At 34.5% G+C, this 17,191-nt stretch overlaps 1 protein-coding gene across 5 annotated transcripts; it reads left to right on the forward strand.

The window, feature by feature from the left end:
• Window positions 1–3,406: 3,406 nt before the first annotated feature.
• LOC114282274 (putative acetyltransferase At3g50280) lies at window positions 3,407–9,776 on the forward strand. Of its 5 annotated transcripts, none has more exons than XM_028224923.2 (3): window positions 3,407–4,820; window positions 4,860–4,958; window positions 9,326–9,776. In XM_028224923.2, the coding sequence occupies exons 1-2, from the start codon at window positions 3,573–3,575 to the stop codon at window positions 4,929–4,931; spliced, it is 1,320 nt and encodes a 439-aa protein (XP_028080724.2). In that variant the 5' UTR covers window positions 3,407–3,572; the 3' UTR covers window positions 4,932–4,958; window positions 9,326–9,776. The 5 variants fall into 5 exon arrangements, with proteins under 5 accessions (XP_028080724.2, XP_082748778.1, XP_082748776.1 ...); XM_082892652.1 differs by having other exon boundaries at window positions 9,421–9,776; XM_082892650.1 differs by having other exon boundaries at window positions 3,416–4,958.
• Window positions 9,777–17,191: the final 7,415 nt, after the last annotated feature.

Genomic DNA, 17,191 nt, shown 5'->3' on the forward strand with positions numbered 1-17,191 from the left:
TATTTTGTAAGAAATTTATTTTTATTCTATTTAATATTTTATTATAATTTTTAAATTAAAAATAATTTATAAAAAATAATATTTAAATTATTTATGCCATTATAGAAAGTAAATTTTTTTTTAATATCAACTTAGTGGTAATTTGGGAAGTGCTAAATAAGTATACTTTTTTATTTTTTATAAAAATATATACAGAAAAAAAAAGGATGTGATGTGATCCAAAAAAGATAATTAAGTGTACTTTTTTATTTTTTACAAAAAGATGTGTAAAAAAGTAGAGATGTGATCCAAAAAATATAAAAAGATTAAAAAAAAAAAAAGTGAGCTAATATGACACTTTCCAAATAACCCTATCCATTTCTAAAATGTGTATTTTAAAAATATTTTCAAAAAAAAAATTCTATTGGAAATCTTAAGTATATTGCCTTTTCTTTTGTTCATTAATATTAAACTTTTAATTAATTTTATTTATTATTTTAAATAATAAATTAGCAAATAATTTATGTATTTTATATATATAATTTTGTTTTAGTTGCTCGGGTTATTTGGTATTTCTATCCAGATTCACTCAAATTTAATTTAAATTTTTAAATTTCTGAATAGGTCCTCACTTAATTAAAAACTATACTGTTCAATCTTTAAAAAATTTTAAGCTCGACTCAAGTTGCTTGAATTGAGCTTACCTAAATTTGTAATTCTAATAAGAGGTTTGAAAGTTCATGATTAAATTTGTGATAAATTAAAAAATAATAAATAAATTGTGATAAAATTGTAGGACTTAGATTGTAAATTTTAATCTTATTTGTTTTTATAATTTACATACAAAAATTTAACTATTTTATATTATTTTGTATAAAAATATAACATGAATTTTTTTACATGATGGACATAATAATTTTTTTAATCAAATTAAAATAATAAAAAAGTCAACAAAAAAAAAAATCAATTTACCACTAGTAATTTTTTTAATCAAATTAAAATAATTAAAAAGTGTACAAAAATAATCAATTTCTAAAAAGGTCCTTGGCCCTGTTTGGTAGAGCTGTGAGAAAGTGCTTATAGTTTATGCTTAAACAGCTTATAGCTTATAACTATGAACATAAGCTGATTTCTGACTTATAAATTAAGCATCTCCTGCCCCACTCAAAGAATAAGCTGATTTCTGACTTTCAAAAAGCTATAAGCTATAAGCTATATGCTAAACCAAACACATCAAAATAGCTTAAATTAAGCTGAAAGCTGAAATAAGCAGCTTTTAAGCTGCACCAAACAGGGCCCTTATCTCGGTGAGCGTCTCTGGGAAGCTGTGATGGCTGAAATGAAAAAATTATTAATTAGTCTGGGATATGTCATGGTCTTGACCAATCCCAAATTTTTATATCTTTATATAGGGCAAATTACATATACACTTCTCGAGGTTTGGCTAAATTACAGATACCCCTGAAGTTTGAGAAATTACGAATTTTTCCCTGAATGCTATATTTGCATAAGAAATTAGGAGGTAATTTGTTATGAAATATAAACCTCAGGGGGTCAATTGTTATGAAAATACAAACCTCAGGGGGTGGGATATAATTTCTGAAACCTCAGGGGGTATCTGTAATTTAACCAAACCTCGAGGGGTGTATATGTAATTTGCCCCTTTATATATTTTCAATTATTTAGTATAAAACTAAAAAAAGTTAGAAATTTCAAAAAATTATAAAAAATTTTATTAAATATCTTATATGAATGTGAAACTCACATGCGAGTCAACTTATATGAAGCTCACACCTATATAAAATATTTAATTTTTAAACTTTCTAATATTAATCATAGAATTATAAAAAATAAAAAAAAAATTTCAATCAAAACACATGTAAGATCACATGTCCAAGACCGATCAATACCTGCTCGATAAAATGACCAACCACTGATTATTTTGAAATAAAAAACAAAAGAAATTATTTTGAAATCCAAGTGAACGTTGCGGGCACATGGCAGCTTTCAGTGACAACTCGACAAAGTCTCCGTCTTTATGTCTCTATGTCTCCAGTTATCAGCCGGAACTGACGACGATTCTTTCCTTTTGTATGCTATCTTGTAAGATCTGCACGGAGGGTTTCTGCAGAAGCATCAGATCAGATGCTAGAATCCCCAAGGGCAAACAGGTAATTTAACATTTCTATATTACAGCATATAATTGCACATTTTTTTTTTGTAAAATATTAAAAAAATTAAAAAAAATTAGTAAAATAGCTTATGGTTGTTTGAATTAGAATAATCTAAATAAATATATTTTTTAAATTTCTATAAATTTTTTTGAGAGAGTTTAGAATTTTTTTTAGTTTGTTTTGTTGTATATTTTGAAAATAGTTTTGAAATTTCAGGGTTTGGGATGATTTGATACTTTATTGTAATTGAGTAGATGTATGTGAGAGCAAAATGCCTTGTTTGGTTTAACTCTCAAAACATAAATTTTGAAAAAAATTTCTAAAATTTTGTTTGGCTGAAAAAAATTTTAAATTTTTTTTCCAAAATCACTTTCTCTCTCCTATATATCAATTAATCACTTTTTCTTTCTCCTCTCTTCTTCTCAATCACTTTTTCTCTCACACACATCTACTCAACTATAACAAAATATCAAATCATTCCAAATTTCTATATTCCAAACTATTTCCAAAATATATAACCAACCAAACCAAAAAAAAATTAAACTCTTTTCTCAAGATTTTTTTAAAAAATTTATCTCTTACAACCAAACCAAACAAATGATTGAGAAGGAGAGAAGAGAGAAAAAAAGTGATTGATTGATGTGTAGGAGAGAGAAATTGATTTTGAAAATTTTTTCAAAAAATTTGAGCCAAACAAAATTTTAAAAAAATTTCTCAAAAATTATATTTTGAGATATAAACCAAACAAGCCCACTGTGACTTAAATAAATATATTTATTTAAATAAATATATTTATTTAAAATATGCCAAACAAACTCTTAGGTCTTGTTTGTTAACTATATATTTTAGTCAAAAAATTAAAAGTTATTATAAATTATTACATCATTTTCTTTACTTTTCTGCACATCTTTTAATAAAAACGTAAGGTTTGTTTGGTTTGTATTTGAAGATACAATTTTTGAGAAAAATTTTCAAAATTTTGTTTGATTCAAATTTTTTGACAAAATATTTCAAAATCACTTTATCTGTCCTACACATCAACCAATCACTTTTTCTCTATCATCCCTCTTTCTCAATTACTTTTTCTCTCACACATCTCACACACATCTACTTAACTATAACAACATACCAAATCATTTCAAACTTCAAAATTATTTTTAAAATATACAACCAAACAAACTCCAAAAAATTCTATGATATGTGTATCACGTGTCTGTTATGTTGCGCTGGCGGATGATCGCTGGAAATGCGTTTGCATCGCGCTGGTGGATGACTGCTGGAAATTGTCCAACACATGTCTATCACGTGTCTGTTATATTGCTAGCTTTTTCTATTTAACACTCACAAAAGGCTTCAAAACGTTGAGGATTGATCAAACATACAAGTAACTGAAAATAGAAAAAAATTGTAGAGAGAAACATGGCGGAAATTCGATTCATCTCCGTTGATCTAGTCCAAGCGACTAGTCACCACCATGGTGAATCAACCCATCATAGGATTGAGTTGACTCCATGGGATCTCCAACTTCTCTTAGTTGGCCCTATCCAAAAGGGTCTTCTCTTCCTCAAACCCACACCAACACCAACACAATCACAATCACAACAACAACAACTACCAGTGCTGGCAAACACCATAGTTGATCATCTCAAGATCTCATTTTCTCGCACACTTGACTTCTTTCCTCTCCTCGCTGGCCGTCTCGGTGCCATAAAAAATGACGACGACACCTCCTCGTTCTTCATAGACTGCAACAATGCCGGAGCGCATTTCGTTCATGCCATCGCTGACAATGTCACTGTTAGTGATATCCTTGGTCCCGTGCACGTACCTCGACTTGTCCACTCTTTTTTCCCACTAAATGGTTACCTTAACTATGAAGGCACTTCCAAACCATTGCTTGCGGTTCAAGTAACTGAGCTCGTAGACGGCTTCTTCGTGGGCTGCACCATGAATCATGCGGTTGTTGACGGGTCGTGTTTCTGGCAATTCTTTAATTCTTGGTCCGAAATAGCTCGAGGTTCTGACAAAATATCGCGACCTCCGGTTCTTAACCGTTGGTTTCCTAGTGATGTCGACTGCTCCATTCGAATCCCTTTTTCCTCCGAGCAAATTAGCGATACCTTCGTTTTACCAAAAGTAGAAGAAATGGTTTTTCATTTCACGAAAGAGAAAATTGCAAAACTTAAAGCCAAAGCCAATGCCGAGATGAACACCACAACTATCTCCTCTCTCCAAGCATTACTAGCTCATCTATGGCGATCTGTCGTACGTTGCCAAAACATCAATGACACTAACCAAGAGGTGAAGTACGTTTTCCTAGTGAGTGCGAGGCCAAGGCTTCGACCCCCGTTGCCAGAAGGGTATTTTGGGAATGCAATTAATGGTGAGATTTTACGTGCCGCGGTGGAGGAGGTGGTGGGGAAGGGACTTGGTTGGGTGGCTTGGCAAATGAATAAAGCGATTGCTTTGCAGACGAATGATGGGATTAGGAAATTGTACGAGGATTGGGTAAAGAATCCAAAACTATTGAAAATGAGTGTGATGACAAACAATGCCTTGACGACTAGTAGTTCGCCTCGGTTTAATGTGTATGGGAATGACTTTGGTTGGGGAAAACCAGTGGCGGTGAGAAGTGGCAGCGCGAACAAGAGTGATGGGAAGATAACGGTTTTTCCCGGGGTGGAAGAAGGGAGTATTGACATTGAGGTTTGCTTGTTGCCTCAGAAGTTGGTTGCTATGAGGGATGATGAAGAGTTCATGGAGGCTGTGACTATGTGATCCATGTCAAGTTTGGCTTCGTTTGAGGTTTGTTTTTTCAGTCATTTTTCTTGGATTTTTTTTTATTATTTATTTAACCAAAAAATTAAAATTAAAATTAATGCGTTGATTTTTTTTTTTTTTAATTATGAATTGTGTTCTAGTAAGTTTTAAATTTTGTAAATAACTTTTTAACTTGTCAAATGAGACCTTTATGAAAAACGACAATGGGAGCGACCACATATATAAAATTAAAAAGAGAAAAGATAGGGATCATGAAAAAATTTTCATGAAACTGGTCATGAAAAATTTATGACCATTGGCTTACCTTGATTAGTGTGTGGTGTTTTATTTTAAGTGTAATCCAAAGGTCATAGATCTTTCATGATCATTTTCATGAAAGTTTTTTCATGATACCTAGCATTGCTCAATTAAAAAAAAGAAAGAAAAAGCACTAACATATATAATACAAATTTTGAATTTTCATGTTAGCATTTCTATACCAATAAATAATTATAGTTATCATAATATTCAAGCTTAGTTTTGGTTTCCAAAAAATACTTTTTAGAAAATTTTATTATTTTATTTTATTTTATTTTAAGCAATTTTTAAAATTTTTAGACACACCTAACATAAATATACTTAAAAAATATAATATTTGTGATTTTTTTTTAAAAAAAAATCACTAAATACCAAAAAAAAAAAAGTACATTTTTCATATTTTTGCGTATTTATTAATTTTTTAAAATATTTTTTCTCAAATATTTTACTATTTATCCAAAAAAGTAAAAAAAATTACTTAAAATTTTAAAAATATTCACTAAAAATAAAAAATACGAAAAATAAAAAAATTAATTTCCAAAAAACTAAAACCGAATGTACTGAATGTCATTTTGTCTTTCTGATGTACTTAAAGAAAAGAAAAAAAGAAATCCAATCTCATTTTTGTAGAATTTGGATCCTCGGCCGCCCTTTTGGGCAGCCGTTCCCAGCAGCCCCCAAAACGACGTCGTTTTGGGGGCTTTTTCGTTTTTTTTTTTTTTTTGTCGCAGAACCAGAGCACAGAGGGGAGGGGAGGGGAGGGGAGAGCACAGAGCAGAGGGGAGGGGAGGGGAGGGGAGCTCGCCGTCGCAGGTCCGGATTCGCCGTCGCAGGTCGTGGAGCTCGCCGTCGCAGGTCGTGGAGCTCGCCAGCCGTCCGATCGTCGCCCGATCTGCCGTCGCCTCCGCCTCCGCCTCCTCCTCCTCCTCCTCCTCCCCCGGTGATTATGGCCCCCTCCAGTCCGGTGCTCCCTCTTCTTCTCCCTTCCTCTCTCTCTCCTTCCCCTCCCCTCCCCCTCTCTCTCTCCCTCCCCTCCCTCTGGTTCGGCTTTGCAACGAGGAAGAAGAAGAGAAAAAAAAAAAAAAAATCAAAATAACCCCCAAAACGACGTCGTTTTGGGGGGCTGCTGGCTCGGCCGCCGGAAAGGGCGGCCGAGGATCCGGACTCATTTTTGTATACACATAATCAAGCAAGATAAATAGTTAAGATGGAAACCAGCACTCATGCCTAACACCTCCAACTCAAATTTTTTTATTTTTTATTTTTTTATCAGCAGAGAAGGTTCTTACTAAAAATAGAATCTCACACTTAGAGCATCTCCAACGGTAGTAGGCATTTTACCTATCTAAATATTACTATAAAGTATATATTTTATTTTCCTATCGACTGCTTTATGTTTTTACTCCAACCATACTCTTTATTTTAGTTATTTATCCAAATACTATTAATTTTATAGAATGCCACGTCAACAACAAAGATGGAGGGAAATGATTGAATACATTTTGCCTAGCATTGAAGGCTAGCTACATGTAGCTAGTGAATATGAGTTGAGGCAAAATGCCTAATCATATGCCTAGTGCATTGGAATTGAAAAAAGTGAATCACACTAGGCATTTTAACTAACAAGTATTATATCCCTAGTGCATTGGAGATGCTCTTACTTAATTATTGTGATATGCTGATGAATTTGATACTCTTTGTGGTAGTAGTTTATTTGGGCTTGGGTATGGGCTTGGGCATGGGCTTGGTGAGCTTAGTATATTAGTTGTGTTGAATTTTGTTGATTTTCTCACTATTCTGAGCTGATAGTTTGTTTGATGATGTTTATATTTATAATTACTCTCTTATTGATTGATAAAAAAAAAAAAAAAAAAAAAATCATCCTTACTAAGGCTCCTTTTGCGAATTGACAATTTTATTTTAAATTTTACTTTGATTTTTTTAGTTTTATACGTAGCCTTTTTTCATAGAAGCGGACACACAAGGGGGGCACTGCCTGTAAAAACATTTCAGAATTGTTAACTATTCTATAATTTATAGAGAATTGGCCCCCTCAAAGGTTTTTTATTTTTATTTTTTTAAAGTCCCAATTTGTTTGAAGGTTTAGCTAAGGTGATGCTGCTGCAGTACATATGTATATCATATACAAGTTATGATTTAAATTAATATTACATACCACTATATTGGTGGCGTTAGAAAATTATCAAATTAAAACTGGTTACATCCCATTATGATATTTAATTATTTTTTAAAGTGATGTTGATTATGAGTTATTGTATATTAACTTTGGCATTATAGAACACAATGAAGAAGGTAATGAAGCATTATTTGATCGGTGATAGGAAAGGTGTGCGGTTGATGTTTGTTCAAATGGTATTGTTTGCCTGGTGGTGTTTTGTTGTGTCTTCGAATATAGAAGACGACCAAGGGAAATTACTGACATTTATGATATGTTTGATTGGATGTACTGAATAAGGGGGATTAGAATCTATTGGACTTGAGTCTTAGGACTGTGAATCTTCGGACTATTTGGTTAGATTGGATATGTATCCTGTGTTTGTTTTTTCATGGGATTAGATGTTTGAAAAGAACTATTTTTAGTGAATCCAATGTTTGGTTGGACGAACTGGATAGGATAAACGAACAAAAGATTATTTTATCATTTTTTAATTATTTACTAAGTAATAGCAATATTAAACATATCTTTAATATTTTAATTATTTTTAGCTAGATTAAATAAAAATTTATTTTATTTTATTTTTTACACAATTAAATAAATTTATTTTTTAAAATTAAATAAATAAAATATCAATAAAAATATATGTTATTTTTTTAATTAAAATTTTAAATAAATTTGTTTTTAAAAATAATAATAATTAAACAATGAAATTAAATAAAACATCTATTAACCTTTAAATAATGATATTAAATAAAATATAAACAAAATTTTAAAATAAAATATCAATAAAATATTTATAAAAAATTATTTTAAAAATTAAATAAATAAAATATCAATAAAAAGTTAAATAAAATTATTTTATTTTTAAATTGAGACATTTAAATTTTATTGAATTTTACTAAATATAATACATAATTAAATAGTAGAGGGTCAAAATAATCATTTTACCACCTAATCCCAACAGTAAATTGTCCTCCAAAATTGTCCCACACCCCCCTCCCGGGATTGTATAATCCCCCATATGGCGAATAAGGAGTCCGGTCGGACTCCATGTCCGGCGGACTAAAAAAAAACAAACGGTGGACTACTCACTCCTTTGAATAAGCAATCCGAATAGTGAATAGTCCCCCCTAATGTAACAACTCAGATTTTTAATTATTCTGTAAAATTTATACTAATATTATTTAATCTCAGTTAAGAAAATATATAATTTATTATATATTATTATGTGTAATTTTGTAAATTAATATAATTATTAAAAGTTTAGGGGTCAAAATATAAATAATAATAATATAGATAATATAAATAATAATAATAATGGGTGTGGTACTAAAATAAATAATTAATTTTTCATTGATATATGATAAAGTGTAATTTAATTAAAGATTAATTTATTTATATAATTATAATAGAATTAGGGTCCAAATGTAATTATAAGAAATTAATTAGATAATGATAAATCTTGAGGGATTTAAACCCAAATCTTGGCGTGGACACGTGGTGGCTAATGAGAGGGTTTGCCTTCCTATATGTGGGAGAAGATTAGGATCAGTGTAAGAGAGAGAATGAAAAGGAAAGGGAAGAAAGAAAAGGAAAGGAAAGAAAGGAAAAAAAATAGTGGAGGCTGAAAGGGTACGTGATAGTGGAAAAAAAGAGTAAGGTATTAAAGTTAATGTGAGTTATATTATACCTTGAGTCACCAAAATATATTTTACATATGTTTTGACTTATCAAAATCTGTTTTATACAAGTTATATTTTTAATAAAAGTTATGTTTTATAAAGATTTTAGTTACGTGGTTTTATTTCTAAGCCCTATTTGTTTAAAAGGAAACCCATGAATATGTTTGTTTTTCTTTTAAAGAATATTTGGTTATGACCTTATATAAAATTATGTTATGTAAGTACCACCACAGGAGTCTCATGCCTTGGAGGACTTAAATAACCTGGCTTCTGTTTGGTTACATTGTGCCCCTCTGATCCATTGACTTCTGTTCTGTGCGGACCAAAGTGCTGTGCGGAGCTAAGTGCTACACTATTGTGGGAGCCACCTCTAGAATCCGTACAAGTCGCCTCTTGCATCCGTACCTCTGTTCTGTGCAGAACAAAGTGCTGTGCGGAGCTAAGCGCTACACTCTTGTAGGAGCCACCTCTAGAATCCGTACGAGCCACCTCTTGAATTCGTACCTCTGTTCTAACTGTCACTTCTGTGACCTCTGTTCTGTTCTGTTCTGTACCGTGGTTATGGTTATATATTTACATAAATCTGTATTCCAGTTTCTGCTACTTAAAAGATTTGGTTACTAATGATTTATTTACTAAACTGAGTTATGTAAATATTTTGGCCTAATTAACTATCCATGGTTATTTCGTGTCCCTTATACTCTTGGTATAATATTTCTCACTCTGCCACGTGTTTATAGTTGTTTACCAATTTTCAAGAACCAATGCAATTCAGAAATAGCCTTTGAAAAATCTTAGATGCGGGGCTGCGGAATAGACATATACAGTATTTTTATTGATATTTTTCTATGTAAATATCGGCCTTTTTGGTCAATATATTTTGTAATAAAAATAGAAACTCCAATGATTATTTTGGTACCCTTACTTAAATATTACTTCCACTCGCATTTATTGATTTGTTTAAGAATTGGCCGGAGGTAACCTCAGTTACTGGCCATCACGATACTTAACCCTTGGGTACGGGGAGCGGGTCGTGACAAATGGTATCAGAGCAATATTTTTTTTAACAAAAAAAAAAATAACATCATTGGAGTATAGGACACACGCACATTTAAGAAGTAGAATAACGGGTAATTAGTACCGAATTATTATATTTTGTTCGTTGATTTAATTATATTATAATTTTATATGATTATATATATATAATAAAAAAAATTTAGGTGCATAATTTGTGAAGAATATTCGATATAATTTATATTTGTTGTAGTAAAAGAAGGACAAGAACAGAGGATGTCGGGTTCAATCACCTATCAAAATTATAATATAATTATATATATATATATATATTACTTTCAGTTCAGTATTGAAAAAAAAAATTATTTTGATGTTTTTAAAAGTGGGTTCAAATTATGAAGATACTAATTTTGAAATTATTTCCCATCAATGAAAAGTTTATCTCAAAATTTTCAATTCTTGCATATAATTCTGTCATTGTGTTCTCATTTTATTTTATTTCTATTTATTTTCATCGGAAGCAAAACGAGTAAAAAGTTTTTAAATTTACCAATTGTTTCTCATTTCGGCCCAAATTAATTTTTGACAACTGGACAGTGAGTTATTTTTGGTAAAAAAAAAAAATTGGTAGGTAATATTTTCTATCAGATCAATCATCTAATATATATATTTATCAGAGTGCGCAGCGGATAGCTTACACCTATGACAAATTTCAAGGACGAAATTTTAAAAGGAGTGACGATTGTAACAACCTAGATTTTTAATTATTCTGTAGAATTTATACTAATATTATTTAATCTCAGTTAAGAAAATATATAATTTATTATATATTATTATGTGTAATTTTGTAAAATAATATAATTATTAAAAGTTTAGGGGTCAAAATATAAATAATAATAATATAGATAATATAAATAATAATAATAATAATGAGTGTGATACTAAAATAAATAATTAATTTTTTATTAATATATAATAAAGTGTAATTTAATTAAATATTAATTTATTTATATAGTTATAATGGAATTAGAGTCGAAATGTAATTATAAGAAATTAATTAGATAAGGATAAATCTTGAGGGATTTAAACCACACGTGGTGGCTAATGAGAGGGTTTGCCTTCCTATATATATATGGGAGAAGATAGATTATGGGAGAAGATTAGGGTCAGTGTAAGAGAAAGAATGAAGAGGAAAGAAGAAAGGAAAAGAAAGGAAAGGAAACAAAGGAATAAAATAGTGGAAGTTGAAAGGGTTTGTGATAATGGAAAGAAAGAACAAGGTATTAATGTTTATGTGATTTATATTATATTTTGAGTTATTAAAATGTATTTTATATATGTTTTGACTTACCAAAATCTGTTTTACACAAGTTATGTTTTATTAGTATATTAATAAAAGTTATGTTTTATAAAGATTTTAATTACGTGGTTTTATTTCTGAACCCTATTTACTTAAAATGAAACCCATAGATATATTTGTTTTATTTTTAAAGAATATTTGGCTATGACTTTATATAAAATTATGTTTTGTAAGTACCACCACGAGAGTCCCATGGGGACTTAAATAACTATTGGCCTCTGCTTAGTTACTTTGTGGCCCTCTGATCCATTAACCTCTGTTCTATGCGGACCAAAGTGCTGTGCGGAGCTAAGTGCTACACTATTGTGAGAGCCACCTCTTGAATCCGTACCTCTGTTTTGTGCGGAGCTAAGTGCTACACTCTTGTGGGAGCCACCTCTTGAATCCGTACGAGCCACCTCTTGAATCCATATCTCTGTTCTGACTGTCACTTCTATGACCTCTGTTCTGTTCTGTTCTGTTCTGTTTTGTACCGTAGTTATAGTTATATATTTACATAGGTGCCGTTTGGTAACACTTACGTTTTCAGTTTTCTGTTTATATTTACAAAAATTTTAAAAACTCAAATAAAAACTTGTTTGGTAAAATTTTTTATTTATAAATCAGTGGTCTCAGTTTATAAATTTGGCCAAAAACTGAAAACACAAAAAATGTGTTTCCATTTTGAGTTTTGAGTTTTTTTTTTTTACCACCCAACACTAGCCACCACGTGCCACCATTTTCCATCACCGTCTTCCGTCACCACCCCCCACCACCACCTGCCACCACCACCCACCAGCCACTACCTACCTGCCACCCACCACCACCACCACCACCACCACCACCACCCACCACCCACTACCATCCACCACCCGCCACCACCACCACCACCACTACTACCACCCGCCACCTGCTTGCCACCACCACTCACCACCCACATGCTACCACCACCAACTACCCACCACCACCACTACCACCACCATCACCCACCACCCACCTCCCACCACCACCACCATACATTCGCTACCACCTACCACCCGCCACCGTCACCTATCCACCCACCACCACCACCACCCCCCGCCACTAACCCGCCATCCGCCACCTACCTACCACCACCACCACCACCACTACCACCCACTCGCTACCACCCACCACTGTCACCCACCCACCATTACCACCCACCACCCACCTGCCACCGCCAACACCACCACCACCACCACCCACTCATTACCACCCACCACCGTCACCCACCCACCTACCATTACCGTCCACCACCCACCCACCACCACCCGTCATCCGCCACCCACCACCCACTACCCGCCACCACCACCACCACCACCACCACCACCCACTCGCTACCACCCAACACCCGCCACCGTCACCCACCCACCACCACCTGCCACTACTGTCACGACCCAAACCCGGCCCTATGGGTTTAGCACCGTAACCGGCCAGTAATCCGAGATTACCGAAGGCCTGCTTAACAGTAATACAGTAAAACAGAGTACAGGGCCTGGCGGAAGCCAATACAGTAATTAAACAATGTCCAATGAGCTGTGACAGTTTGTATGCCAAAAGGATTTTTCATGCATTCATATATATACAAACAGTACAGTCTATACAAAATTTACAGTCACACAGTACAGGGACCTAATCCCTTGATAACAGTACAGTTAGCAACTGACAGTCTATACAGTAATCCAAACAGTATGGAGACAGACGGGGGAAAACAAACAAAACACCCTAAAGCCATAGCATGGCAACTCGGAACCTCGCAGTGAGGCGCAAAGGCTGGCTTGACAAAACTGGAGTCTAACCCACGCTTCTAGCTCCGGTCTGGTGGCTGAGCACCTACATATATATATAAACAGTGAGCTAAAGCCCAGTGAATAACATAATGCGTAAAGAGGTTTAGAATGAATGTCCTTACGGTAATGAAAACAGTTCAATTCAATCAGTATTTCAGTTGTTCAGTACAGTAAACAGTCATATGTGGTACATCCATTAGCATAACAGTAACAGTAGGTCTTAAAAGACCGAACAGTAATGATGGCCATCAATCAGTAAACAGTAGTGGCTCCATGAGGGAACCGACAGAGATCTCTGTAACAGTAACAGTACAGTAAACCGTAGGTACTAAGGATGCCACAGTATAGTTCAGAAATAAAGGACATACATTCATTCAGTAATACCAGTTCAGTAAACAGTTCAGTTCAGTATTCAAAAGATAATCAGTTGAACATATCTTTACACAATTGTTACTCACAGAGTTCGGGCTACAGTATGCTAGAGCGTGTCTCCCCAGTCGCCAACCCTACACAGTTCACAGGTTGAACACACTAAGCTACACAGTTGGGAAATATAATAACTTAATCCCTAATTTGCCTTGGTGTGTTCTACATCTATATCCTCAACAAGATGTCTTAAACTAGGCCTAAGAATGCCTAGAATGGGATGAGGATGCAAAGATGTACATTTAAAAGCATTTTCAGAAAAACAGAGTCCCGCTCGAGCGCAGGTTTCCCCGCTCGAGCGGACATGCAACAAAGGTACACGCTCGAGCGTAAACTTTCCCGCTCGAGCGTACTGTGAAAGTACTGGATGGGTGAAATCTCCGCTCGACGCCCGCTCGAGCTTGAGACATGACTCCGCTCGAGCGCCCGATCCTCCGCTCGAGCGGACTGTAAAACAGTGCAGAGAGATGCTGGATGCTCGAATTCCACGCTCGAGCGGAACTTCCCCCGCTCGAGCGGAAGTGCGAAATCTGGAAAACCCAGATTGCACCTCCAAGCTCAAACTCAAGTTGTTAACAACTCAAAACCGATCCTCTTGGGCTTATTTTCTGGAAAACTCTTGCAAACATATAGAATGACATGATTCAAAACTCAATTTAAGAAATCAAAGCCCAAGGGTGTTTTATTCAAACCCGATTTCAAACCATTTTTCAAGAACAATATGAACATGCAAACATGCATGAATTCAAATCATTTCAAAGCTTCAATTTGATGCTCTAAGGAGCCAATTGATCCAAAAACAAGTTGAAAACATGAACCATTACAAAATTATGAACATGCATGCATCATTTTACCATGAATTCAACTCAAACTTCTACATTACAACATGCATGCATGAATTATGCTCTATATCATCATGTATGAGCTAAAACATGGCTTAACTCTACAAATGAAGCATGAATCATGCAAAAACTAGCTCAAACACATCAATAAAGGTTGAGTTCTCTTACCTAGAGCCTCAATTACAAGTGTAGGACCACAAAGCAACAATCAACCTTCAATTCTCTTCAAATTCTAAGCAATATTGAAACGAACTCAAGACTCTCACTTCCTCTCTCTCTAAATTCAGCTAGAACAAGAAGAAATGGCTGAGCAAATGTGTTTTGATTCAAGTATAAGGCTCAAGTGTGTGTATGAGATAGTGGCCCACTCAAGGGCAAAACGGTAATTAAGTCCAACTCTTTAATTAGCTTATTTTAATCTAATTTAATCATACCTAATCAGTTTTCAGATAATTATACCATAAAATCACATAAATTATGTTAATCATTAAACATCAATCAATTTTGGATTCGGCCGCCGATAAGGCCTTCAATTTGCAGTTTAAACATATAAGCACGAACAGATATTCATACAATCAAACAGATAGAATGCAATTTAACTAACATATACGCAATCAATTCAGTTCCAGTTTTCAGTCAGTCGTTTCAGTACTTTAATCAGTTCATTTATCAGTCAGTTATCAGTCATTATCAGTTCCGTTTAACAGTAATTGGTGATTAACGGTAATCAATCAGTCATTAATCAGTAAACAGTATGAGGGTTGTTACAGTCTCCCCTCCTTATAAAGAGTTTAGTCCTCTAAACTCGAGTTACCTTCATTCTGGAAGAAAAACAGGGTTTAGTGGAAACAGTTCAGGATATCTTTTAGCCATGTCATCTTCCTTTTCCCAAGTGGCGTACACGCCACCATGGTTCTGCCAGTCGACTTTCACCAGCGGGATCTCTTTGTTCCTCAGTTTCTTGGTCCGTCTGTTTACAATCTGTATAGGCCGTTCCTCATAAGTGTAGTCATCACTCAACACTACGTGGGTAGGCTCTATTACATAGAAGGGATCCCGGAGATAATCTCTTAACATCGAAATGTGAAAGACGTTATGCATGTGCTCCATTTCAGGAGGGAGCGCAACTTGATACGCCACCGGATTAATTTTCTCAATAATCTCATACGGTCCGACGTATCTCGGCGCTAACTTGCCTTTGACTCCAAAACGAGTCTGGCCCTTCATTGGTGTCACTTTCACAAAAACGTGATCACCCACTTCATACTCTCTGTCTCGTCTTTTGACATCTGTATAACTTTTCTGTCTACTTTGTGCAGTTTTCAGTCTTTGCTGTATCAGTTTCACTTTCTCAGTGGTTTCATAAACAATCTCGGGCCCAAGCAAAGGCCCATCTCCAACTTCTGCCCAGCAAATCGGAGATCTACATTTTCTGCCATACAATGCCTCGAAAGGCGCCACACCAATACTCGAATGGTAACTGTTGTTGTAGGCGAATTCAACTAATGGCAGATGACTTTCCCAATCTCCCTGAAAATCAAGGACACACATTCTCAGTAAATCCTCCAGAGTTTGGATGGTCCTTTCTGACTGTCCATCTGTCTGAGGATGATAGGCACTACTCAGTCTTAGTTCAGTACCCAATGCAGTCTGTAGACTTTGCCAAAATCTCGATGTAAACTTCGAATCCCTGTCAGAAACAATAGACACAGGTACTCCATGCAGTCTTACAATCTCATCAATATAGATAACGGCCAATTTGTCCGCATTATAGATTGTCTTGACAGGTAAGAAGTGAGCAGATTTGGTTAGTCTATCAACAATAACCCAAATAGAATCCATACCTTTTCTGGAGCGAGGCAATCCAACGATAAAATCCATCGTGATATGCTCCCATTTCCACTCTGGTATGGGTAAGGGTTGCAATAATCCGGCAGGTCGTTGGTGTTCAGCTTTGACCTGTTGGCAATGAAGACATTTGGACACAAAGTCGGCAATTTCTTTCTTCATTCCCGGCCACCAGAAATTATGTTTCAGATCTTGGTACATTTTCGTATTCCCCGGATGGATAGACAATTTCGAATTGTGGCCTTCTTGCAGAACTCTTCTTTTCAATTCAGTATCATTTGGTACACACAGTCTTTCTTGAAATTTCAGCACATTATTCTCAAATTTGAATCCCGGTCTTGGTTTAGATTCTCTTTCTTCGATGATCTTTTTCAAGAAGTCATCCAGTTGCTGTTTCTCTTTAATTTCTTCAATCAGTGCCGGTTGAGCAGAAATAGCAGCTAAGGTTCCACCTTGTTCTCTCAAAACAATTTCAATTTCAGATTTTTCAAGGTCACAAAGCAACTCTTTCTGTCCTGTGAGCAAACATGCTAAGTTTCCAATCGATTTCCGGCTCAATGCATTGGCAACGGTATTGGCTTTTCCCGGATGGTACAAAATTTGTAGGTCATAATCTTTGATCAGTTCTAGTCATCTCCGCTGTCTCATGTTCAGTTCTTTCTGTGTGAAGAAATATTTCAAACTCTTGTGGTCGGTGTATACTTCACATGTCACCCCATACAGGTAGTGACGCCAGATTTTCAGTGCAAATACTACTGCAGCAAGTTCCAGATCATGGGTCAGGTAGTTCCTTTCATGTGGTCTCAACTGTCGGGAAGCATA

This window comes from Camellia sinensis, chromosome 10, assembly GCF_055761805.1.
Source record: "Camellia sinensis isolate YWXY chromosome 10, ASM5576180v1, whole genome shotgun sequence".
NCBI classification, from domain to species: Eukaryota; Viridiplantae; Streptophyta; class Magnoliopsida; order Ericales; family Theaceae; genus Camellia; species Camellia sinensis.